This window comes from Cydia splendana, chromosome 8 (assembly GCF_910591565.1).
Source record: "Cydia splendana chromosome 8, ilCydSple1.2, whole genome shotgun sequence".
Lineage (NCBI taxonomy): Eukaryota > Metazoa > Arthropoda > Insecta > Lepidoptera > Tortricidae > Cydia > Cydia splendana.
This window is the reverse complement of record NC_085967.1, coordinates 11,027,313-11,055,020: the sequence shown is the minus strand read 5'-3', so window position 1 is coordinate 11,055,020 and position 27,708 is coordinate 11,027,313. Positions and strand designations below refer to the sequence as shown.

General features: G+C 37.1%; 1 protein-coding gene across 1 annotated transcript; it reads left to right on the top strand.

The window, feature by feature from the left end:
* The first annotated feature begins 525 nt into the window (after positions 1 to 525).
* LOC134792846 (CKLF-like MARVEL transmembrane domain-containing protein 4) lies at positions 526 to 26,585 on the top strand. Its single transcript, XM_063764252.1, has 4 exons — positions 526 to 967; positions 21,204 to 21,362; positions 22,411 to 22,530; positions 24,066 to 26,585. Exons 1-4 carry the CDS (start codon positions 815 to 817, stop codon positions 24,156 to 24,158), a joined length of 525 nt encoding a protein of 174 aa, XP_063620322.1. The 5' UTR covers positions 526 to 814; the 3' UTR covers positions 24,159 to 26,585.
* Positions 26,586 to 27,708: the final 1,123 nt, after the last annotated feature.

The window sequence follows — 27,708 nt, the reverse complement described above, 5'->3', positions numbered from 1 at the left end:
ACACAACACTGTGACTTAGGGTCTAATGTTATTTTTGGCTACGGTTTTCTGTAAGGTGGAGGTACTTCTCCAGTTGGGCAGGCTCTGCTCTAGATCTGGAACCTGGAAGGACGACCGCTGTGCTGTGCCCTACCACACAAAGGAAGATGACATTCACAGTGCCCATACCTCTTTTGGACGTAGTTTAAGACATACCCCGTGTCCGATATTTCGATTTTAAGACATACCCCGTGTCCGATATTTCGATTAACTATCTCTCGTTGGAACTATGGTTAATCTGGCTAAAGCAGACGGATAAAGCTACGTATTGATACATTTAATTATCCTATTAGGTGCAGGGTAGTAGGATAGCAGCTACCTACTACTTTACTTATTTAGGAAACATGGTAATCATTTTAATTAATATTATTCTCGTTTCCCACCCTTACTCATATAGGTAGTTGGGCACTTGTAAAATAAATGGAACTTGAATCTGTGTAAAGCTGTGTTGTGAAATGTTGAAATTAGGAGCAGGCTAGGATTTTGTGTATGTAGTTAGTTGGGTCGAGTTGGTCGCGCCGTGTTCGTCATCGCAGCGCAGCGGACCGTGGCGTCACAGTGTGTATAGTAGCTAGCCTGGCCCAGCCCGCGCCGCCGCCGCGCGACCATTCTCATTCCCCGCCAGTCGCACGACGCACGAACTGTGTACCGCGCTCCACTCTAAAATGTGTCCCGCGCCCACAGTGTGCTAATCGCCAAGTGTCAGTGTTTGTGATAAATATACCTACACATTAAAAAAACTTTGTTTACCCCGACCCGTTGAAGATCCCAGAGGATGATGGCTCCCGAGACAGTAGTGACCGTAGACCACAACAAACCCACGCCGCAGCAAGCTCCGCCGCAGCAACAGGGCAAACCGCTGGACTGGATCAAAGTTAACACTGAATATTTCAAAACGCCACCTGGCCTGCTGAAAATCATCGAACTGGTGAGTTTTAGAAATATTAGAAAACGTAAAACTTGGTGAACTGTCTAGCCACTATTTAATTAGTAAACCGGTCTGTTCGGTTTGACATTCCATAGAAATTTTATAGAGACCGCTAGCGGTTAGTGACGATAATGATTCGTAGGTGATTTCTTACCTGTCTAAAATGATCCTTGATGACTAGGAGTGAATTGTCTCAGGCACTGGGTATTATGTATAAGTAGATACAATGTGCTTAAGCGTTATCGAGGTCGAGCTACGTTGCAATTCGACGCTGAGTAGGTTGGATTCGAAGTTGTGGAGGTCAGTAGACAGCAGACTGGCGTACCTACTCCAGAGACTCTGTAAACTACCTACCTTATTTCTGTTAAGTTTTGTTTCTTTTTACTTCTATTGCTAAATATCTTCATATTACAATATTAGATACAATATAATTATGTATATGTATTAATTATCCACTCGAGCGTGGAGAGAAGAAAAAATGCCATTATTACACGAGCCGGAGCTAATTTAACAAATGACCAGGCATGATCAATTAAATGATACCTACATAGTTAAGCGAACCCAGAAATTTTAATGGGTATTCTAGCTGTCAGAATATTAAGCATTCACCGCTAATGATTTGAATTTTGAAACACACCAATAAAAGCCAAAATATCAGATAGACAATTTTAATTATTATGTATGTAGAAAGATTTTTAGAAAACTTCAATAAATAATACTATGCCGTGATGTTACTTTAACAAAGACAGACCAATGTCACGCAGTTTTCCTTATTGTTTACTTTACCTACACTTTTACTTATAACTAATTCTAATTGATTTCGTCACGAAACAAAACACCTTCATGACTAAACACTACATAATACCTACCAACAACATGGTTGTCCTTGGCGTACTAAATAAAATTAGTCACTTATACCAAAGCTTATACATAGACAAACACAGACTTGATTAGGAAGGTATCTATATGTGTCCCTTAACTTCAAACTCGAGTAAATCCATCTGTAAGAATATGCGATTTTGGTATTAAGAAAAGGTAATGGGGTAGAATGGGGTCAAAGTCACCCAAAGGGCAATGGAGAGGGCTATGTTTGGAGTCTCTCTGCGTGATCGCATCAGAAATGAGGCCATCCGCAGCAGAACCAAAGTAACCGATGTAGCCCTCCGAATCGCTAAACTTAAGTGGCCGTTGGGGCGGAAAGGTTCTCGAGTGGCGACCACGTACCGGAAGGCGCAGCGTGGGTAGACCCCCCACAAGGTGGACTGACGACCTGGTAAAGGTCGCGGGAGACCGCTGGATGCGGGTGGCGCAAGACCGGTCATTGTGGCACTCTTTGGGGGAGGCCTATGTCCAGCAGTGGACGTCCTCTGGCTGATATGATGATGATGATGATGATGATGAATGGGGTAGATATTTGCTGAGAGGATCGAATGGATTTACCCGAGTTTGAAGTTAAGCGACACGACATATACGGACGTACTTTTAGCGATAGCATGATATAGCTACCCTAACTATGGAATGTCGGATTGATATTCTGCATTTAATTAAGTATATCTTGATTTAAATCATGCTGGATATAGAAGTAATTTATTTTCTGGTGCTATTTAAACGCTATAAGTAGACGGTATAGTCAGCTAAGGATATCAAGATGACATCACTATACGCCCGCACTGTCGCCCCATACCTTATAAAACTACGACTACGTACTAATTTAATTATACCCATTTTGAACTGGGCTGTTTTATCCGGTCCGTTATGAGTCTTCAACAAGGCCCAATTATGAATTAACCTAATTATACAATGTATTGTCACAGGCATATGCTGCTCTGTCTTATCTTGCTAGTCTTAATGATTCACCATAATTATTATGAAGATATGTATTTTTTGTTATCTTTATTATACTTCAGTTAAAACAATAATAACTAATAACTCAATATATACATGACATCGGTACGACTTTTAAACTAGAGTTCGAAAGTTTAGTTCGGTTTTGATGTATCTACCTAATGGTGTCAAATGAGTAGATGTAATACTTGTGACTTTTTAGTGTTCCGTACAAAATTTTGGTTATAATGGGATCACTTCGATCTTGCAAATCAGTTAAATGCGTTTTTCTCAGAGACCGTTTGACGTAGATACAATGGCAAATCAATGGCAAATTGTGGCGATGTCATTATTAATGTCACATACTATGAGAATGTTACTTTTATAATGTCACCTCCACACTTTGTCCTGTTCAAGTAGGTGCAAAGTTACCCTAGACGGACTCTATTTGGGCAATGGTTATTTTGTGACACATTTCTTACAATATCCTCTATGTACAGTATCGACTCGAGTCCATACATATAGGTTACATAAACCTACCTATGTGCCTCTTGTAGAGCATGTCTTAAGTTAGTTTCCGTCAAGCACCGCCTCGCCTGACGTTGTAGAACTTGTAGATTGAACTACTCTGATCATTAACCTCTGAGTTTGGTGTTAATTGCCTCTTTAAGGTCCATTGACTCATGTCACTGACCGATTAGGTTAAATGTCAAATGGATAAATACCGAATAACTAACATTTACCATAGGTATAGACCGACAAGAAATTATAGAAATTCCCGTTTCATACTCGAAGGGTAGGATACATCTCAATACAATTTTGCGAGATTTAGCGTATTTAGGTTATAAAACTTATATTAGGTTATATAACTTATATGGAGATGACTTCGAGTTTGAAAAATATTATTGGGCGGGTTAAGGCGATAATGAATATTATAAGATCCTTTAGTCGCCTGATAGAAATCCTTTTCTAACAGTCACCTTCTAAAAATTGGTTTCACGTTTTCCAATGTGAAACAAAGATACGTGATGTTTAGCGTTCAATTAAAATTGTGCATACGTTTTTTTTTATTTGAATACGACCTGTTAGGTGAAAGCTGGTTCAGCACCGAAATGAAAGTAGTTCTGTCGTCGACATGTGACGTCGCACGTTGCTTGGCTAGAGTCGCGCAGCTTGCCTAGGAGCCTCGAGTGCGGCCCCGCCGCACCGCACCGACAACCTGTCATTTTCCCATCATTCATAGCCCGCTCGATATCCTTCACTGATGTAAACATTAACTATAGTTACTCTCGATAGAGTAGTGACCGACATATCAATAAGATATTTGCTGCGTTTCCCCCAAGTATGACACATGAGCAAATGACACAAGGCTTTATTTTCAAACATAATAGAGTGTCTAACTTTGCACCATTTTTTTTTAACAATTATGGCCTGGATGCGAGTCCTTTAAGCCAACCATTTTGATTTTGAAGGTGTGTCATTATAAACATATAAACTAGTGATGTACCGACTATTGATTTGGCCGACTAGCCGACTAATCGGCGCTCGAATGGCCGATTAGTCGGCCGACTAGTCGGCTAGTCGGCCAGATCATTAGTTTCGTATAAGTTCAGGTGAATAACAATAGTTTTGCTCCTTTGGTTGCGCTATTCATCATAATTTAGCTTGGCTAAAAGGTGTTCTCTACAGGTGCAAAGACTATCACAAGAATTTTCGTTCATTTCTGTCTTTAGTTCTTTTATTTTGCGATCCTGAGCAGACCGTCAGTACAGCTTGTAGGAGGTATTTCCAAGGCTCTATTTCCCATACGTAGTCGCCAGTTAAGAACCTATCCCCTGTGGTCAGCGTCTTTACGAGCAACGTGCCCTGATTAAGTCTCTAAATTTTGCAATAACATTAATAGTTCCTCATGGGTCCACCATTAAAAAAAAAATAAAAGCTGAATAGGTATGTAATAATAAAAAAAATTACTATCGAACATGCACATGAAATTACACGAGAATTAGTTGAGCCCACCCAACTTACGATAACGATCAAACGGTCAATTATGTGAACTAAAGTTTGCGTACCTATGCACCCTGAATAGGTATTTTAGTAAAATAAACATGAAACATATGGTAAATATTGACTGTTGATTTCTTTTTTTCTGTTTTTCTTTTACTAACAAAGTGCCGACTAATCGGCCATTTTTGCCGACTAGTCGCCGACTAATCGCCGACTACAAATGTGGCCGGATAGTCGGCTTTCCCGACTAGTCGGTACATCCCTAATATAAACGCCATTTACATAGAAATCTTACATTAATGGCATAGCCACACTTTGTGATTGATGGTCTGACTCTACGTATGGACTTCGTTTGTAGATTAACTAATATCAAGTGTACAAAAGACAAATGTCATTGTCTAGTGACTACTTATACAACGCAACGCAAAGGCAGTTTGTATGCACATTGACGCGACTGACGAAATTCTTCTGGTAACCACATCTTTGTTCGGCAGTCGCCACGGTTTGCGACACAGCTACGTAGGTATGCACACATAGCGTCGGGTTGTATGATGTATGACTGATGTTAAGTAGGTAAACTCGCATGCGGGTTGTAAACACGAACGGCGAGAGCTCAAGGACCGTCTTATTAGCGCATACGATATAAATAGGAAGGATATGGTTTAAGTTAAAAGGCGACTTATGATTATAAAGACTTTAAACATCAATTTATTTGCATTGAAGAGTTCTTGTAATTTTATAACTGACGGACTTTACGTCACGGACTGATAAACGGATTGTCGAATCTTGAGATGAAAATTTTATCTCCATTTATCTGAATGGCTCGATTTAATCAAAGGCCGATACTCAGCAAGCGAAGCGCACCGAGTAGGTATTATCTCAGATTATGTCACGCGACGCGTACCCACCGTTATATTTATCTCCGGAACACGGCTACTATAACACAGTTATTTTGGGGAGAGACTCCTCTTGTTCTTTCATTTTTGTTAAAAGTCGCATTAGCCGTTAGCGCCGCGATCGAGTAAACGGGTCATGAAATCCATTCGCTCGAAATAGAATGATAAACATTAGCTAGGATCTTTTGTTATGTTATGAATGATCGCATACATTTTACATTTCTTTGAAGATTATTTGACGTATAATTGATATCTATGAATAATGTTAGCTCTATACCTACATATATACAACGATTCCTAAAAAAGGGTGCGGCACGAATGAGTAGGTTACTGAAGCTCAGTCTTCTAAAGTTATATTTATGATTGAAGGAATTAGATAAGCAAAGTACCACTCTATTAAGTAATTATCTCAGTAAATACGTTTTAAAATCTATGGAAAAATTCGTTCATGGGAATTGTTATCTGCTGGAAGAGATGGCCCGTTATGCGTGCGCGCATCCGACCGCAACTTCAGTTCACTGTGACGGTGCAGCTCAAACTTATTCACCAAACAATTAGTGCACTTGTTTGAACTTTTTCTAGTGTAACTAGACCCCAGAATCCATAACTACTCTAGGTTGAAACGGATTCCAGACTTAACGGTTCCTATTCGACGATGCGTAACAAAATGTTGTGAAAAAGAGCCCAACCCAACATACCTAGTTCTCTCGATATTGCGACACGAGGACTCTTTTGTTAATGTATGTTAACATTTCAATCAAATAAGTATTAACACGTACCTACGTTTATTAAGAACAGTTTTTATTGCTCTCTTCATAAATCACGAGAAAGAAGCAATTACGTAACTACTTACTACTTGCGTAGTAAAAGAGGTTTACGGAGTTTGCGTGTCCGTCCAAATGTATAAGTATTATTTCTCACTACCTAACTACTAAATATATATCCTAAGGAACTCAAAGTTAGATGCTCCGCCAGATTTAATAATAGGTTCTTACACCTAAGATAGCTGAAGTGAGGTTCGTTCTATTATCGGATCCCTATATCCGAATCATATCTTAACTTTCTTAAGGCACCTGTACATATTGGGCCAACGCAGGCCAGTCCAAGGGACGCAGCCATGCGGTAGAATGAGATACCAATATCACTTGCTACCTCTAATCTAACGCATAAATGCGTCCCCCAGACTGGCCCACGCTGACCCAATATGTACAGGGGCCTTTAGAAAGCAAGGTTTGGGAATACCTACCAGTATATTTAAATATATAGTAACACCTAATTAAACAAAGTGATAGGTATTCATACATTTATTTAAGTAGGTACTATGGAATATAGTATTTTATACAATCGTGATATAATAGAGAGTTTTTCAGTCGAGTACCGTGTTTAGGCACGAGATTGAAAAGCTTGATTATATCACTATTGTATACAATACTTTTTCTACGAGTGAACAAAAATAATACTTTAAACTAGTAGAATCATACAAATAAACCAAACCAAAAGTATACAGCTAACAAGGAAGGGTACCCAACTGTCCGACTCCGATTTGATTTATTTTGATATATGTTATAGAGTAGTCTATAATAACGGACACGTATTTTTTTTTAGCTGCCCAAACTCAACCTGTTAGGAGAAAATGGCCTTCAACGTACTGAAAATTTACCAAACCTTCTAATTTCTGAGAAGAGACATGTTCAAAAAAATTGATAATTAATTACTGGTTTCGTTATATGTTGGAGAACATGAATAAAGAATGGGGACGTGTTTTGTCATTTCACCACAAACTTTTTTTTTATATAAAAATATATATATATATAATAAATAAATATAATAAATATATTTTTATACACACTAATACCTAAAGGTATCCTTTTACGTTTAAGAAATATAAAGTTCACAATTAAAGCTTTAGAATTTAGATATTCTTAAAACGGGGCTGGTATACCAACGGCAGGTAGGGTAGAGAGGGTAACGGTAATGGGCTCTACAGACGTAACCGATAGTTGTATTTCAAATTGCGATACATTGGATACTGAGGTGTAAAGAATTTAAAAACTGATCGATCATATGTCTCAACCGAAATGTATCAAAACTCGCATGCTTCGATATCGGTGAGCTTTGTAGAGCCCATAACAAATGAGGGAAGCAATTCTTGTTTACCATCCACAATCATCACATCGCAGTTATTTTAATCTGACCCGAGATAAATAGTTAAAAGGGTCTAGCAGGCTAAGGGAGGAGAAGTGGCCCCTGTGGCGAATATCGGATTTTTGTAATGTCATTTGTTGGCTATCTTATAATATAGAACAACCTTAACTTTCAGCCCCCTATCTTGAACCGTCACCGAGATAATGTCAAAAAAGTCATTTTATGGACACATTTTTCAAAGTCGTTTTTCACCTGAACTAATATATAAGGTAGAGCAATCAAACCAAATCATGGCTACAAACTCAGTTTTTTTTTAAATATTTAATTCTTTGAAAAAATAATGATTTAAATGTCAGAGATGTTTTTGACAGCTCTTTTCAACTAGTATTTGTAAAGGTACACCTATGGAAAAAATCACATAAACTGCAAATAGTATTAGCTACTACCATGCGAAAAAACAATTCAATATAATTGGTGCAACATACTTAAAAAAAAATGTTATCTTAGTTGCAGCAGTTGAGTAACCTTTTTTGTCTGTCATGTCTATTTTCTAGTCACTGACAACATTTTGAGTTATCGCGGTTTGAAAGGAACGATGTATCTACATAATGAACCATATTATTTTCGTTTCTAGGTGTTTATAAAGTCAGAAAAACAGGAGTTAGGTATATATTTATGATTACAGAGGTAACAGAAGCTGTAATTGATAGTTCATTGAGAGCTCTACATTTTGAGATTAAAATCTATTTTTTTCATAAAAATTGACTATAGACATGTTCTTTCCGTGTATCCCCTTCATGTGAGCTTGAGGTCTTCAATCCAACAAATAAAAGTTTTACATCGCTCAGATAATTATAATATTTGCAATCGTATCAATGACTAAATATTTTCAGTAGCGGCTTTATTTTTAAAGGGTGACTTTAAAGTTTCAAATACCGACTATTCTGTTCTACTAATATAATATACGGGCGATAAATTCCGCTACTCTGTTCACTGCAAACGCAGTTTGTACAAAAAATATAAATAACGCCACTTTATTAATCGAAGGTCATTGGAATGACACGTTTATTGATTTATTGTTACCTATACGTGCATAGTATATTTCCCCAATGGTTGTTCAGCTGACAATCGATCGTGACATATGAAATGGACGATTACCTACTCCTTTTTGTTTTCACTGTTTTACGGTTATCTACACCTTATTTGTAAACAGCTCAGTAGGTAGTATCCGTTGCTACCTATTCAATGTCGTGTCACGATACTCACGATCACAAAATCGGGGCCAACGAAATTGATAACTTTCGTTGTCTGGCCACCGTGTTTTCTTCGGCATTTTTTGCATCGTTTATCTTGTTAGTAGCTAATAGCTATACGTCTCGCCAAGTGGGTATCATTATCATGGTCAATAGAGCGTTGTACCCGTAGTTCAGAATCCGAGCGAGACGATTTTTGATAGCGTTATCGCAGCGGCAAAAAAGCGTTGCTGTGTAGTACTTAATTGTTAGCGTCCGCGCTCCGACGAATGGCTGCCTACATTGAATATTGTTTAGAGTAAATTATGCAAGTCGACAGTTGGACGATCGTAGGTATCTGGTGATTGCGTCACCCTCGCAAGCACAAGGTCTTCCTGATTTGCTTATATTGGCAATCTTAGAATTTAGTCTTCACACATAGAATAAATATTAAACAAGGTAGCTGAATAGCCAAATTTGAAAATGGATGTAATATTTTCTATAAATAGTAGGTACTTACCTACCTACTAGCAAACTAGTCAGCAAAGAATATAATACTCACCAGAAGAAGAACGGTAACTCCATACAAAAAAATGTCCCCAACCGTTTATACGTTTATACTAGTGGCGCCATCGTTGTGTACCAATGGAACTAAATTTGACAGCCGGTTTAGCCTGGCGGATATTGGTATGTAGTAATTCTGTTGATAAACATATTTGTTATCTTCATATCACGAAATATATGAAAGACCCCTTGTTTGTGGTATTATCAATTGAATTAAATAAAAGGCATATTTATGTTTATAACATTGTATTATTTATTACTGCCCCACTGGTAAGAGGAGCAGAGGGAAGCCAAAAGAACGCTGGATAGACGAAATTCAAAAGAAAGCTGGTAGAGACTGGATCTTGAAAGCGCAAGACAGAAAACAATGGAAACTGATGGAGGAGGCCTTTACGTAGGTTGCCCTGAAAGTTTCGGGAATTGCATACTTAGGAACGTATATTTGACATGTGTTATACCTCTTTGTTACAAGCATAGTCTCATTATTCGAAAACACTGGCCACTTAGAAAAAAAAAACAATGTTCTATTTTCAATTGTTTTTTAAAGTCGTTGAGTCGCTGGTGAAAATGGAGCTGTCCCGCGAAAGTTTTAGAGCAATGATTTATTATGACTTTAAAAGTGGATTAACACAACAACAATGTGGAGACCGATTGACTATTGCTTTTAGTAGTGAAGCACCTTCGAAGACGACAATATACAGGTGGTATTCGGAATTTCAACGTGGCCGTGTGTCTCTTGCGGATGACGTACGTGAGGGTCGACCGAAAACTGCCGTTACCGATCAAAACATCGATGTTGTTCGCCAACTGATAAAAGAAGATAGGCATGTTACATATCGGGAAATTCAGGAGACTTTAGGCATTGGAATGAGTCAGGTACAAGTTATTTTACAGCAAGAGTTGGGCGTGCGGAAGTTGTTTTCCCGGTGGATTCCTCACTTGTTATCTGACGACCAGAAAACGGTCCGTGTCAATTGGTGCCACAAAACCCTAAAAAGATTTAATGGAGGAAGCTCAACTGCCGTTTTTAGTATTGTGTCAGGTGACGAGTCATGGATTTACGCATATGAGCCTGAATCCAAAAACCAATCTCGAGTATGGGTTTACGAAGACGAGCCGAAGCCAACAAAAGTTGTTCGTTCTCGCAGCACGATCAAAAAAATGGTAGCCACGTTTGTCTCCAAATCGGGTCACGTGGCGACTATTGCTCTTGAAGATCGAAGAACTGTCAATGCCGATTGGTATATAGGCGTTTGTTTACCGATTGTTTTTGCTGAACTGCGAAAAAATAACCCTAACCGCCGTATTATACTACACCATGATAATGCCAGCCCTCATACTGCTCAGAAAACAAACGACTATCTGAAGGGCGAAAAAGTCGAATTACTGGACCATCCTCCGTACAGCCCCGACCTAAGTCCCAACGATTTTTTTACTTTCCCGAAAATAAAGAATCGGTTGCGTGGTCAGCGTTTTCAGACCGCGGAAGAAGCAGTCCACGCTTATAAAATGGCCATTTCGTCAACCCCCAGTTCAGAGTTCAATAACTGTTTTGAAAACTGGTTTCAGAGAATGAAAAAGTGCATTAAACACAAAGGAGAATACTTTGAAAAACAATAAAAGTACTTTTATTTCATTTAAACGCGTATTTTTTCCAATTCCCGAAACTTTCAGGGCAACCTACGTACCCTAACTGGGGCCATGTGACACTCACTCACAAACACTATAACTATTTAATTCTTATTATAACTGTTTAATTGTTTAAATTGTATTTATTTCATGTGATTAATTATGTATTAACTATGTAGTTACATGACAATAAAGGCTTTTTTATTTTATTTTATTTTATTATTTATTAAAAAATGTTTTACATATAGAAATATACCTACACTGAAAATTAAACCCTGACAACTTAATAAAAAAATAGACATTAATGAAGCGCATTCACAAAGTTTTCAGTATTATACTAGGCATGCCTACCTATTACACTTTACACTAAACTTTACATACGGCATTTTACACATATTTCCAACTTGTATTCATACATTTCTTCACGGTTAATTAATACGCATTCCAGATGCGTTATGACGCGGTTCCTTCTGACCCTCTAAAGCTGTGAATTTCACTCAAATATGTATCTTCAACAGCCATTGCTCCGCATTTAGCACATTTTCTATGTGCATTGCTGTAATCCATGTAGGTACAGACTTACAGTCTTAAGTGGTGTTACCGCTACGTTGTATTTATTATTTAAAATTTAATAAATACAATTTTCGTTATAAACTTTAACCACAGCAGTTGGACAGAGTCATTGACAATTTTTTTTTATTATGGTGGGTAGACGTACTTCTACCCTCCATATATTTTATGAACATTGATAAAGACAGTTGGAAGGAAATATTCATTATAAAACTTAATCGCGTGTAATTAAGTTTTAAGTGTCTCGTTTTTATGATTAATAATGTTTAAAATTCGTGAAAATTTAAATCAGAGTTGGGAGCAATGTTGCTATAGAAAAATGATTTTAATTTTATTACTGGCAACTTTTTCTAGGAGGCCAAAGCACACATAGAAGCTTCAGGCGCACACATGCGCAATTATAAGGGGACATAACTTTCTTAGGAAGTGAACAGGCCTTGCTAGTCAGTCACGTTTAGTTGCGCTTTGTAGAACTAAAATTATTTTTTAAATTGATGTTGTCTGTTGTCGAACGAGCGAGCGAAGCGAACGAAGTTCTTACATTCGACTTGGGACACGCGGCTGGCTAGGGGCACGTCCCGGCATTTCGATGTTTTTAAGCTGAACTATCAGAGGATAGTTTGATACTCAAGAACTTAAGTAAATTTGTTCTAATTTAAATGAAATTGTGTAAACGTGTAGTCGAGGGCATTATATTTTAGTCATTAAATTATGAGCAGGCTCGATCAAGGGGTTATTGAGCTAGAAGAGCTTAGAAGGCTAAAAAGCTATTTGTGAGGGGTCTTGCTATTCTGGTCATCTTTTTGCAAGAAAGTATGGTCGAGTTTGGTATCAAATGAAAGTGCTCGGCTTGCACTTTTATAATATTGTTTATAAATTTACCATTTTGAAATAATTAACAAGATAAAAATAAACATAAAATAGGTATTTGACATTTGACAGGAAATATTTCGGCTTACCACAGATACAGTATCAGTTAAGGGCTCCACAGACCTTGTAATATATCCACGCGATTTTTGATCAATTGCCGCCTATAGTGGGACATAAAATAGTAGAAATAAAATAAAATGGAACTCTAAAATTTCCATACTAATATATAGTCGGTCAAACAAGTTTGTCAGTAGAAAAAGGCGCGATATTCAAATTGTCTATGGGACGATAACCCTTCGCGCCTATATTTTTTAGCCGCTTTTTTCTACTGACGGAAATGGCTTGACAGACTATAAATTGTTGCCATGTGTAAGCATTTCACGTCAAAAATGTGACAGCTACGTAGAAACAGGTGCCCTCATTTATTAACCGACTTCCAAATCTCAAAAGGAGGAGATTCGATTGTGATTTTTTTTGATGTTTGTTACTCCATATCTCCGTCATTACTGGACCGATTTTGATTATATGTATATGCATACAAATTGGTCCCGTTTTTGTCAAAACCCAGTTCTGATCGAGGGAACTCCTCAAATCTTAAAGGCATACATATAGTGATTTATGTGTTTTAACAACAAATCAAGCATATACATTCAAAAAAGTGACATTTGATGAAGTGGAACTGCTGATGATGATCAGAACGGAACTCTTCAACAAAGCATAGTTCACGTTTGGCGATAATTTGTCCTCTTCGTTATGTTTGTTAAGCAAGTTAAGTTTTTAAGCCACATTTTTGTCAAGGTCGAGTTCTGATGATGGGATCCACGAGGAATCGAGGGAACTCCTCAAATCTTAAAGGCATGCGTATAGAGATTTTTGTATTTTCATCAGAAAATCAAGCATTTTCATTAAAAACTGCCGCATTTGATGAAGTGGAACTGCTGATGATGATCAGAACGGAACTCTTCAACGACGCATAGTTAACGTTTGGCGATTTGTCCTATTCGTTATGTTTGTTAAGCAAGTTAAGTTTTTAAGCCACATTTTTGTCAAGCTCGAGGTCTGATGATGGATCCATGAGGAATCGAGGGAACTCCTCAAATCTTAAAGGCATGCGTAAGTATAGAGATTTGTGTATTTTTATCAGAAATCAAGAATTTACATTAAAAACTGTCGCATTTGATGAAGTGGAACTGCTGATGATGATCAGAACAGAACTACTATATGACTACTACACGTTGGGCGATTTCGAATTTCGATTTTGACGCAGCTGGCCCTTGAGCCAGATCTGACCCGGATCCGGGCTCTTATCTGGACCTGAACCCGGACCTGGACCCGGACTTGGACCTGGACTTGGACCTGGACCAAAACCTAGACCTGGACCTGGTCCTGGACCCGGAACTGGACCCGGACCCGGAATCGGACCCGGACTCGGACCTGGACCCGGAAAACCACTGATACCTAAGCTAAATAAACCACTATGATTATTGATTACCTACCATAAAATGTAGGTATAATGTATAATGATGCCAAACTTACTAGCCCCTGCCGCTCAAACCCCCGTACACCGCACCGCACGCGCGGTTAAGTGGGTTAGGTTAGGTTTGAACTGCGATGCTCACAGAACCGAAAAAAAGTGGGTTAGGTTAGAACTGCGAGCCTTACAGAAACGAAATGCTACTAGAAAAGTAGTTTTTGTTAGGTTTGAACTGCAATCCTCACAGAACCGAACTGCTATCAGAGAAGTGGGTTCGTGAGGCTAAAACTGCGACCCTTACAGAAAATAAATGCTACCTACTAGAAAAGTGGGTGGTTTTACCTCCTTTTCTACATAGTGCACCATCTATGTACAATAATCTTTCACCGGCCCCCATAGAAGTCGGTTTTTTTTTCTTGAAAATTATTTTCTACTATTTTATGTCGAACTATACGAGTAAGTAGGTGCAACAAAGTCAATCGCTCTATATAATTTTTGGCAAACCGCGAGTTCTCAGTTCGGGTCGAACTACTAGTTTAGTTGAATCGAGACGTCGCTATCGTCGTTGTCGACGTCGATCTCATGGGTGACAGTTGGCAGTTTTTAGGGTTCCGTACCCAAAGGGTAAAACGGGACCCTATACCTATTACTAAGACTCCGCTGTCCGTCCGTCCGTCCGTCCGTCTGTCCGTACGTCCGTACGTCCGTCCGTCTGTCACCAGGCTGTATCTCACGAACCGTTGAAAGTTAGACAGTTGAAATTTTCACAGATTTTTCTGTTGCCGCTATAACAACAAATACTAAAAACAGAATAAAATAAAGATTTAAGTGGGGCTCCCATACAACAAACGTGATTTTTGACCGAAGTTAAGCAACGTCGGGCGGGGTCAGTACTTGGATGGGTGACCGTTTTTTTTTGCCGTTTTTTGCATTATGGTACGGAACCCTTCGTGCGCGAGTCCGACTCGCGCTTGCCCGGTTTTTTGTTCTTTGTATCCCTACTAATATTATAAATAATGCGAAACTAACTGAACCGATTAAGACGATGGTCCGAGGAAGGACATACCTACTTAGGATAGTTTTTATCAATCATCATCATCCCAAGCAGACGAAGTCGCAAGCAGAAGCTAATAGTATTACTATAGTATGTAGTATCAACATGATTCTATAGACGATATATACCTATTAGATTTCAAGATTATGATACAATACTTACGGTACCTACCTAAAGTGGAGTAAAATGTACATACCTACATCTATTGTAGGTATATACATATAATTGGAAAATGAAAGTCATTTTGCATGTTTAGAGTTATACCCTGGCATCATTTCTCGGTCACACCATCACTCAGTTAACCTGATCCTCCTTCAACGGTTTTTTTTAGGCGTACCACGCCGTAAAATATAGTTAAATGACCCACATTGTTCTCATTCCGGATGTCCCTACACGGTATCACTAAAAGAAAGGAAGGGTAGAGAAACGGACGTTCGTTGACCCCGCACGTGCGCACGGGCACGCTCGGGAGTTCTCGACCGAAATAAGCCAGCGTTTGTGATCCTGGAGTTAAAGGATGGCGCGCTCCAGGTGGTCATTATTATTACAAACAAATTGTAGCGCGGTTTACTTAGGTAGGTATATAGCTGGGCCAGTGAAATATGTACTTAGGTAGACCATCATGAGAATATTTCATTTCAGTTACGCCATTATTTCTTAAAGCAGTCCCAGGGTGGGACGAGCTTCACTAGATCAAGTAACGAGATAACAAATATGGCGAAAAAAGCTTCACTGATAAAGAAATGGGAGGGCCGGAATTTAACACCATAACGGGGTATGGCGCAAAAAGGTTAAGTAGAAACTCTAGCCATTCCATACTAGCTGACCGGACTGCGAGAAATACACAACTATATGTAAATATAAAAGATAGGTATGTTTGATTTTTAGCCGCACGATATTACCATTAGGTACTCGTATCACGGCTTTTGATAGCCTTAGGATTTCGATTGGGATTTCGACTTACAGGTAAGTTAAAAATTTTGAAATACTGAACGGATCGGTCACGAAGTGCCTAGTGACCCGAATGCTGCTCAATTTCACTTTGCACTTCGCAGTGGTTGCGTTGCATTATGAATTTGTGTTGGCCGAGTGGGCAGCCACTTCCGTTATCGGCTGTCATTAAGGTACAGTCAGCCAAGAAAGTCGTCTACCACTTTTCGACTCTATCAATCAGATGATAGAGTCGAAAAGTGGTAGACCGCTTTCTTGGCTGACCGTACGCAGTTTACTGACTGTGGAATAGACAAGGAATAAAGTATGTACCAATGCAAACAATCTTTTATTATGGGACCAATGACAAAATCGCGAAAAAAAATTTGGCTGTCCCGTATATCATCGGCATCCGGAATGTAGGTATGAAACAGTCAAATATTTTTTTGCGATTTCGGCATTTGTCCCATGATAAAAGTTGTTCAGTATAAGTAGCCTATGAAGTCACTACGCAGAGTATGGCTGGTGATTAAAATTTCACCTTCATCACCTTGTATGATAAGTTTCATAGATCGAGCTGTAGGACTGACAAAAGAGTGAAGGTAGGAAGCTCTTTGGTTCTTCCATCGTGAAATGAGGTAGTCATAGGGTTGGTTTGGGATACGTCTTTAAAGAAAAATACCTATCTGAAAGGATGTAGGTAAATAACCTACTTGGGAACTGGCACAAGAAAATTTGTTGCTTGGACAGCAACGGGCATGACTATTAGAGTCCACAAGCTGGCAAAAATGAAGATGTTTAAATAAAATGCTAAACCTTGAATAAGAATGCAACTGATTATCCGTCTCTAGCTATTTAGGTACATACCTGCAGTTTTAATTAATGCGACATAATAAGTCAGGTCACGTCCAACACTCCATGATATCTTGTCTGAACGTATATTGTTGTAGCGCGGCGTGCCATGTGAACCGAGTGGCATACGAATACGAACACCCATGCAATGCAAGCGGAGAAAGTGCGTGCTGTGACCTACATTTACCGTCAATGCCATCTTCTTTGCACTTTTATATGTCTGCTGTGTATTTCTTGATTTCTTTATGGATTAGTATCGATCGCAACATAATTTGACTGAGTAGTAACTGTAGAAAAATGCTCGTAAATCATTGCAATAGCTTTTAGAGCCGAAACAGACGGATCGCACTACAATGCAACTAGGTAAGTTGCAACTCGCCTACAAAGAGTTACAATAATACAAATAGAAAGTTTAAGTGGCCGTTGGGACCGTTTCGGTCAACCCTAAAAATATTAATCTTATCAAAATAATTGACTGCCGTGAGTCTCGTCCTAATAGGTACCTAAGGATATTTTATAATTCTCTCCATACAAATCGTGGCTCCTGTCTGGGGTTGGAATTCGCTGTATTATCAATTGGAATTGGAACAATACCACCTGTTGGCAGAGTTGCGACAGTCGCAGTTCCGGACTAAGGCTAATAGCAATACATACCTACCGCGATATGAAACCGGTCGTGCCGCCCGCGCCGTCAAACTTCCAGCGCGCCGCGTTAATGCCTTCACATTTACTCAACACCGTTGCCCTAGTGGTACCTGGACTCTGTACCGTATTGTTGACCATGTAAGGGGAAGTAGTTTGCAAGTACATACTGTTTTTCTTGCATTTATTGGCAACCTATTTTATGCTTGCATTTATGGAGTGGAATAGTTTAACATGTTCATGTTAGGTACCTACTTTTAAATCGAATTGCGCGTTTCGATGGGTATCAAGTCACAATTCACAACATGTTTAATTCAAGTAGATCTAGCACCAATCACTTTCGAATAGTCATTTACTAACATTATCTTAAGCTTATAATTAGAGAAACATAGGGTAGGTACTTAATTATTACTCAAAAATGATTGTATTGTTGTAGAGATTTAGGACATAGGTATTAAAGTAAGTCGTAAGGCAAGTTGCAGGTACAATGTAATTCCATTATATGTAGTTAGTGTAGTTACATATAATGGAATTACATTGTACCTGCACTCTAAGGAGAATGGCGTGTTGCTAACATATTAGCACATAAATAGGAATCTTAATTATTACTTAGGTATTAATAAAAATTTTTTAGGTATAACACCAAATAATGTATCGTTATTATATTGCAATAGGTATTTACCTAAAAAATACACACATCCGAGAGCTTAGATATTAATACAAGAGTTACATTTTATGAGTTATTTCATCATCATGTTTATGCTATGTACCTATTTATGTACTTCTTAATTAACTTACTTATTTATATACAGCCATTTGTTACGTACCTACCGCATTAATTGAATGAATCGCAAATAAATGACTTCATTTAATTAGTAACCTACCACCATGTAGAATTACGTAATTACCTACTGATGACAAATGAGTACAAATATAATATATTTGTAGATAAATAGTTATTTATACAACAAGAGATCAAAGTTTGATATTTCTTCGAGTGCTTATTTTGAGTCCCGTGCAAGCGAAAGATTCTATAATCGCTACGCTCGTGAATCTAATTTAGAATCTTGAACGTAGTAAGGGACTCAAAAGCGCACGAGATGTAAATAACTTTTCTCTAAAATGGACGGCAAAGTCGACTTTGCCGTTTAAAAAATAGGTCGCGAAGTGCGTAGTTTATGATCAATCAAAAATTAAAAAGTTAAAAACATTGCAGTCTCGATTTTGGGACTGCAATGTTGCATACAAATTCCATTATTTGTCGAGTTCCAAACTTTTTAAAAGTTGAAATGTCCATATCAAAGCCTGTGCCTTCAGGCTCATTATTCTCATTAAACAGCCAAACAGATGATTAGTACTTATTATTATAATGTTGGTACCGCGACTATTTAGGTGTCTCAAATAGGTTGGCGTATTTTCGGCAGAAAAATTCACTTCTATTTTTTAATAAACAAAAAATAAAAAGGCGGCAATGCAATTTTATCCAATTGTTTCTACTTTTTTCTGTGAAAATATATACGTAAGAAGTGTAAGAACGTTGTTTCAGTAAAATATTTCTATTATATTTATATTTCTTGCACCATTTTTGAGAAAAGCACTATACATATATATGACTCGGCTGGAAGGCTACTTGCTGGCTTCGGATTCAATTAAACGAATCCTCAGCCTGCAAGTAGCTACTTCCGAGCCTCGACAATAATGTACTATTGATCTCGTGTAGTACACAAAAATTTTCACCTGAGCAGTGAGAACATACCTATTAGACAACTTGAAAAATGTAATCTTTCTTCGTCACTTAATACCTATGCACTCATGTTTTCTTAAGATATACTAACAATTAAGTTTAATAAACTGAAATAAATGTCATATACTAAGAAAAAGTGACCAAGGCCTCTAGTGCCTAGTGTAGTATGTAGTGTTTTATTTTTTTCAAATACTTTAGAATTAAGTTTAATTACCGCAATCGAACACAAAACCAAACGTAATAATAAATTTCACTAAAATAATATGGAAATAACGAACACCAACACACACTTCAATTGGCAATTTTCTTTTTTTGTAAAAAAAACTCCGTAAAATACGGTCCGAATTGCGGATACGTACTATTTGTCAACTATAGTAGAAAGTCTTAAAATAATTAATTTTGCTTGATAATCTGTGTATTTTTGAGTTCATTATTTTAATTATACCCACAATAAAATACCTACCTACAATATTGTGTTTTTATCAAATCTTAAACTTTATTTTTATTAATTAATTATTAAGAATTCATACTCGTACGTGGTTTGGAACGATGCGTTCTGACGTTTTTCGGGGGTCTATTAAAAACCGTCAATATACCGTTGAATGTCGTTTGAACTTTTTTTTGTCTGTTTCTTTTTACTAACAGTGTGAAATTGACAGAGATAATAGAACCCAAGTATTTCGAACTTGTATTAGACCCCGCATGCTGAAATGACATTTGACTATAAAGGTCACTTGAATGTCATTTTGTCTCACTCAGTGAGCAAAATCGCATATTGCTCACTGTTTTTAAGAAGCAAAGTACCCTTGTCCGAGCTGCTGAGGTGAAAACTATATATTGTGTGTTTGCATAAGTGGTCTAAAAACGTCACAATGATTTTGATAATAACAATTAAGTAGGTAGGGTGAAAAAATGATTTGCTAGGTTTCAGTCTTTCTAGTGAACAAACTACGTATTTCCTGTTTCCACTCAGAAGGCAACAAATATCTTCATTCTTGTCAATAATATTTAGTGCGCTGCATCACTTCGTCGAGTAAGTCTTGGTGCCCTGATAATAAACATTAATAATAAGTACTGTAATACCTAATGACTTCAAAAACCATTACCTTAATAATACCAAGTAGGTAGTTGTTAATTGCATGATTGCAGTACCTGTAGGTAGGTAGGTATACATACTCAAAAGCGTTGCATCATGTGTAGTGATATTGCTATGACCCGTACGTTTTATAACAATGACGTAATTTCTTAAACGGGCCGGTGCTCTCATCCATCGTATTGGTGACGTGATATTTCTCAGCCATCTCCGCTGCATTTGTATCTATATCTAGAGTTTATTGCCAAAACACGAACACATCTTGTCATTGACATAAATTCAAATAGGTAGAGTCCGTCCCAGATAACTATGCACCGGCTTCAACAGAACAAAGTGAGGTCGTGTCATTATTTATAAACGTCATATTTTCATAGAAATTAGACATTAGTGATGACATTGCCACACTTGTCATTGCAAATGCATGCAGAGTTAGCTTGGTAAATATTAAGAAGTATGTACTTAGTTCAAATAGGCTCTGAGTATTCGTGTATTGCAGATAAGTACGATATCACTAATTACGATCACATATATGCTTGTACGATATATGTTCTAATAATTAACACCCTGTTAGAAGTATGACAAGCAGCATATATGCCGTGAATTAAAACGCAGAGTTAAGCACTGAAATTTTTGCGCTAGGTAGGGCTATGATATCGTTACTTCTTTCAAAAGATATCTAATAACCGAATAAAATTTCCGTCTGTCTATTTCAGATCCTCGGTATCCTTTGCATGTCGCTGGCGTCCGCGTGGCTGTCGGCCTGGTTCGTGTTCGTGGCGGTGACCAGCTTCATCACCACGGTCATGTGGAGTATCGTCTTCCTCCTCAGCGTCAGGGAGGCGCTCAGGATCCCTATTAACTGGGTGCTGTCGGTAAGTTCAATTTCATTATATATTATAGATTCCTTTTTATATACCTACCAGTGGCGGAGCGTCCATAGAGCTCGATTCCCATCGGCTTGTCTGATATTCAGGCTCTTGGGCCGTTTTCTTTAAACTTATGAAGAAAAGAAAGGGCAAGTTAGCTACGGCTTGCCTACGAACAATCTAGACGCGCCGCCACTGATACCTACCCTTATTTATTATACCTACCTATACGATTGCTCATTTTGATAATGGCTTTAAAAAACGGGATATGTTAACATGTAGGTGTAAAAAAAATAGTAATAATGTACATTTGTTTTTTTGTGACCTTATCTTCGTTCTCTATCAATAGCGGCATTTAAAGTCATACCTATTACAATATTCACTTGAACTGAAAAAAAACTAAAACATATTTGACTATACATAGGAATTTAGTTTTAGGTCTCAAGGTAACAAATTGTTATATATCGTCAGGTGACGAGCAAAAGTCACTATAATTACAAAAAAAAATTTAGACAAAAATCGACCTTATTTTAGTACTAATATGGTTCACTATGGCTATGAACTTGTGGTGGTACTTATACTTAGTGACTTTTGCTTGTCACCCGACGATATGTAGTTAGTAAGTATGCTAAAATCTTTAAACTAAGGGTCGGTTGCACCAAACCGTCTCTCACCTTTAAAGCGTTCGCTAAATTTTATTGTATGGGAATTTTCATAGTAGTCTGTTGAGTGCTGTTGATCAGTCTGTTAAGTGTGGTTGGTGCAACTGGCCCTTAATATTTGTATTGACTAACGTTCGGTAGTTAAGTTAGTTCGTAGGAAAATGTTGACTTAGTACTTATTACCTACCTATACTAAAATTACATAATTATTGAAATTAGATAGTCTATAAGAATTCCTGAATGTTACGATCCAAAAACACAATTACCGAGAAAAAATGTAAAATGCTACCAATCGTAAAAAGTTGAGCAGGTCTTTGGCCAAGGCTGCCGGTCTGACTTTTCTGGTCGGGTTGCAATTGTTATCATTATCACAGATCGTTGTTTGATTCCAGGAACTGATTAGCACGTCCATTGAGACGGTGTTCTACTTCATCGCCTTCATCGTGCTGTTCGCGGCCACGGCGGCGTACAATACAAGTTTCTATAGCTACGGAGCCAACGTAGCGGCTGCTGTAAGTTTATATTTTACGCAATATTTTATATCATACCGAAATATGAGAAGGGTAACGGTAACGGGGAAAAAAAAACTTAGTGCCTGGTTCGTAAGTTCTTCGGGATATAAAACAATAACTTTAACCCTAGTGTGTAACTAGGTAAGTGTGTATGTGTAGTATGTTTAGTGTAAGTGTGGCTCGTTGATTAAATATTTAACCCTAATTGTACGAGTATGTAAAAAATGGTCCATGCTTCAATATTGACCATGCTTCAATATTCTATATCAATCAATGTATCTACACTTTGTAATTGTTTGAGTGAAACACATTTAAATTAAAACCTTCTTATGCGATGTGCCCTAACAAAGCCTTACACACACGTGACGCCTACACACCTACCTGTCCATAGTTCCAACCTACCTCTTCTAAAATATAATTTTATAATGAACGTATAATTGTATATTTGAATTTGGTTGTAGGTAAATAAATATAACTCATTTGCTTGATCGTGTTTAACATTTTTTACAAACTTATTAAGTTTAAAATTGAAACAGTTTTTTTTTATTATGAGTGTATGTCCCACTAAGTAGTAAGTTTAACCCACATGGTGTTAATAAATTTTGCAATTTTTCCCTGCTGAGCTTAAATTTGGCATAACCTATTCCAACGTAACTTTGGCGATGTTTTGATACTTAAGTACTATCTAGCTGATAGCGGCTATAACTAGCTTGTTTTTTAAATTAAATTATCGACCATGACTTACCGTACCTCCGAGCCTCCTGTCTCTGTCGTCCTTACAAACGAGTCACAAATACATGACTGATTCACTTTTTCTAAGACAAGAAATACTGTAATTATTGTTCGTTTGTGTATCTTTACCTAGGTATAGTAGGTAGCGAAATATTGTTCAACCTTCTAGCATTCCTTTGGGTGTTGGGGCGTGGGTTAACTGGTTCAATAATCTACCAAGTAGCACCCACACGCAATACAAAATGTTACGTCACAATTGTATATTCGGCACATTCATTCATATCGATTTACATAACGCATAGGTGCAATAAATTCACGAAAGGCTTGTTTCCGAATTTTTGTTTTCTGATTTGGCCATTAACGCTAAAGTACTTAAGTATAGGTAAAGTATAGGTTGATGACGTTAATGAAATAAATTTAACAAAATCATCGTCGTGCGAGGGACGTATTGTAGGGACCCTGCGCATTGGAGGGTCTGACACCTTGTTGCCTAAATCTTGAGTATCTTGACATAGAGTTGACGCAAGATCCTCGGCTCGTTGGAGGTTCAGCCCCCGTGGGGCCTAAAGTAGAAACTTAAACTTGACATTTGCCCTTCGTGTCACTAAAAACGGGGTTTCTGTGCTGCCCCTTACATTTCACGCACGTCATTGTACACACACATAGTTACATTTTGTCATACATATATAGTACCTAGTCGATAAATTCACACTATTGTTGGTAAATCGACCATGTAGAGGTTATCGGTTATACAGTAGGTTTAATAGTACTTTTTATTTTATTTCCTATGTAATTGTTTTCAGGTATTCGGTCTGTTCAACACGGTGGCGTACGCCGGCAGCTCGTACCTGCTGTTCCAAGAGCACCGGAGCTCCACCGGCGCGGGCGCCGCGTGAGCCTCACTTATTGCCTCCAAGTATACTATACGAGCCGGCGACCACAAAGTGTTTCTATTCGCAGTTACTCTAAACTGCGAGCTCACCTCTATTTATAAATCTCAAAGTCGTAATATTAAGTGTTTTATGATTCAAGTAACCTTCTGGATATTAATAAAATTAATTAATATCATCGGCACATCGGCACAGTGATAGTACACTCGGCTAAAATTAATACGAACAAAGAATAAGTAGTTGAAGCTTGTTAAAATTGCTGGCTGGCGTGGATTTGAGACTGCATTGGTAAAGTTAAGTTTAGACTGTTTTAATTGCCACCGAGTAGTAAATAATCGATCATAAATGTACAGTTTTTGTGAAACACTATCAGACATTACATTTAATTGCCGATTGTATTTATTTCAAGCCAGTTGTTTGACTAATGTGCTATATACGTTACTCAAAATATCGTTTTTGATGGAACTGCATTTTTAGTAACACTTTCTATAATAAATAAACTTTTATGGCCATATGTTTGTATAGTAAGGGTATACCTACTGGTTTCGAATATTGTGTTCAAAGGTACACAGACACACAGCTGCAACTTCTGCAGCATATGGTATGTTGTACCTATCGATTTAAAAAACCTAAAAGGATGTGTAGGTATAACGCAAATGTCTTGCTTATTTGAAATAATAACTTATTTAGCACTAATCATTTGACATTATCTATGGATAGAAATCATTTTGTACTCGCAAAAACACCTGTAAGTTTCCTAGCAGCAGTTTCAAAGAGCTGCTAGGAAACTTGAGAGAGATCGACTCTCCATAGGAATAAAAGCTAGTTCACATTTGAAAATAGTCCATGGTACGGAATATTTTGAATAATCGGAGAATTTAAGAAGATTTCAAAATTTAATTTAAAGTAACTCCTGTCCTGTAAGTACTAGACTTAAGTACTTACCTACAGTTTTGTACTTTTAGGTAGGATTTTTTAAAATTTTAGTTTGCTAACATTTTTAAATGAGAACGAATGTACAGTCAAACGTAAAAATATGGGTGTAGCCAACTTATTAAAAAATATGTCCCATAGTTCTTAATTCGCAGACATAAGAGCTATGGTACATATTTTTGAGATGATTTGTGCACCCATATTTTTACACTTGACTGTACATAACTGGATATGGAGAGTTTTTTTGGGTTTTAAGATCTTTTGATGCGAATGTTGTATTACCTAATTACTATTTTGTTAATCACAATTGAAAACTGAATGGTTTTTATATTTTTTAACTTGATTCTCTGTACCTATGTTAAAAATTATTATTTTATGGGGTTGTTATTGATATTGTTAGTCCTAGTCTTTATTAAAAACATAAATATTTACCTATTTCAGCAAATCTTTTAACAAATATTTCCTATTGTATTTTACCAAATCACACATTACAATCAGTGGTACCTAATATATACCTACTAGCTCGGTATAGTTCAGCAACGACAATACAACAAAAAGGACATCTACTTATCTTACATGTCATGGCAGATATTTTCCGTACTTACGATAATGTTTTGGACCTGAAATGTCTGAAGTTGGAACGTTGTCGCCGAATGTTTAAAGTTGTCAGTGTTGTCACATTCTGGTTGCGACTGCAGCGTTGCAGCTGAGGAAAATGGGTGATGACACTGTCAATTTACTTTAAATTACTTACCTATAACAATCTATCAGTCATTTTATTGTTTTAAATTAATACAGCACTTAAAGGGGGGGTCACACGATTACATTAGCTTTTATTTTAACTGTTTGTTGTGAGTGTAAGCTTATAAATATACATAGCACATGTTTAAAGTTTAAACTTTAGACTCTCGAATAGGTGTACGTGAGAGGAATATATTTATATCTTACTAAATACCTACTTGCAAATAATAATAACGTTCCTATAACATTTACAATTCAGTTTTAACAAACCTCTTGATTTTTTGTGACTTAACATTGTTTCTTAAATGTACCAAAACTTAACTTATCTTGTTGCTAAATATATATGAGACAGTAACTATTTCTTGTAAGTATTTAGAGAAAAGTTTTCCATTATAGAAAATATCGACTGGTGTAAAACGGTGGTTGAAATAAGGTTAAGTGACTAGAATCTAGATCTGTAGTTTTATTATTTGTAGGTACAAGTAATCTACTTATCACAGATGTTAATTTAGAATTGAATTTTCTATATTAAGACAAACAGCAAGCCGAAAGTGTTGTGAACGAGTTTACCTCTAACATGTACCTACCCAATTTAACATATCTTACATTGTCCAATGCGGTTATTAAAATATGCTAGTATCGCTTTAAGATGGAATGAACGTTGAAACATTATTAATTTAAGACAGAAATTTTATACAAACTGGTTATTAATTTAATTAATGTCAATAAAATATAATAAATATTTATCGTTTATAGAAACATCTTTCATTACTCCTTTTTTATTAAATATACCTCGTGTCTTCTAACCCTCGCAACGCTCTAGATCCCAAATTACGAACCACTCGTTACGCTTATGGTTCTATTTTGGGATCCTTCCATTGCTCGCGGTATCAATGTTAGCACGAGGGTTAAATAACAACTTTTCCCCCAAAAAGATAACTATACTACTTAGTTTTCACCACACCAGCTCGGAAAGGCTTACTTTGCTCTTCAAAAACTGATAAGAAAGTTGTATTTTATCCACATGTGAGGCAAAGTAATATTATGCAAATTTTGAGTTGTTTGCTCATGTTGGCTGATAGAATGGACTTTTATATCATGATTTTGGATGATAAATATTTAATAACATTCATTTTATTTGATTTAATAACATTTTTACAACATAATAACATTCATTTGGATTTGATTTGATTTCATTTTGTTTGATATTTTACAGTTGGTACTTTACTTGCGTTGGTGTGGTGAAAAATTTTGTGTTTCACCTATGATCTTTTATATGTAGATATGCCATACACTAACATATCAAGCGAAAAAAATGATGCTAACCAATGCTGCCAACGTCACGGCAGCATCAGTTACAATTTGTTTACAACTTCATACGCAAATGAGTAAAAGAGACGGCACAATTAAAAGAATACCTAAGTAAAAAAGAGACGGCTAGTGTTTGTCACTTGCGCGTGAATTTGGTAAATCAGTGATACCACCATAACACGACGGCAAATAGTGGAGATGGCGCGAACCGTAAAACTTATTAAGAAAAAAAATATCAAAGAATAAGATGTTTGACAGAAGGTGCAAATCATTTTAGTGCAGTTCTATGTAGTAATGTACTCGCTACCGAAGTAAAAAGTTTTCACATTTAGTTATGTAAATAAAATATATTATATACTTATCATTGTTACTTTTGTAACAAAAAAAATTTGGCTGGTTCAGTACGCAGAGTATGTATGTATGGTGGTTAAAATTACACCCCGTATTTTTATATTTTATATGTACTGGATTCTACCTATTTCTTGAATACTATTAATAACATTCACCTTCCCTTTGATCAAGTGATATATACTGGTACTAGCACAGTTCATACGCAAATGTAAATAAAGCG

Excerpts from the sequence above, each read along its gene's own strand:
- LOC134792846 (XM_063764252.1), top strand. The coding sequence starts at position 815 with ATGATGGCTCCCGAGACAGTAGTGACCGTAGACCACAACAAACCCACG. Across the intron at positions 968-21,203 it reads TGCTGAAAATCATCGAACTG|ATCCTCGGTATCCTTTGCAT; the intron begins GTGAGTTTTAGA and ends TGTCTATTTCAG. Across the intron at positions 21,363-22,410 it reads CTATTAACTGGGTGCTGTCG|GAACTGATTAGCACGTCCAT; the intron begins GTAAGTTCAATT and ends GTTTGATTCCAG.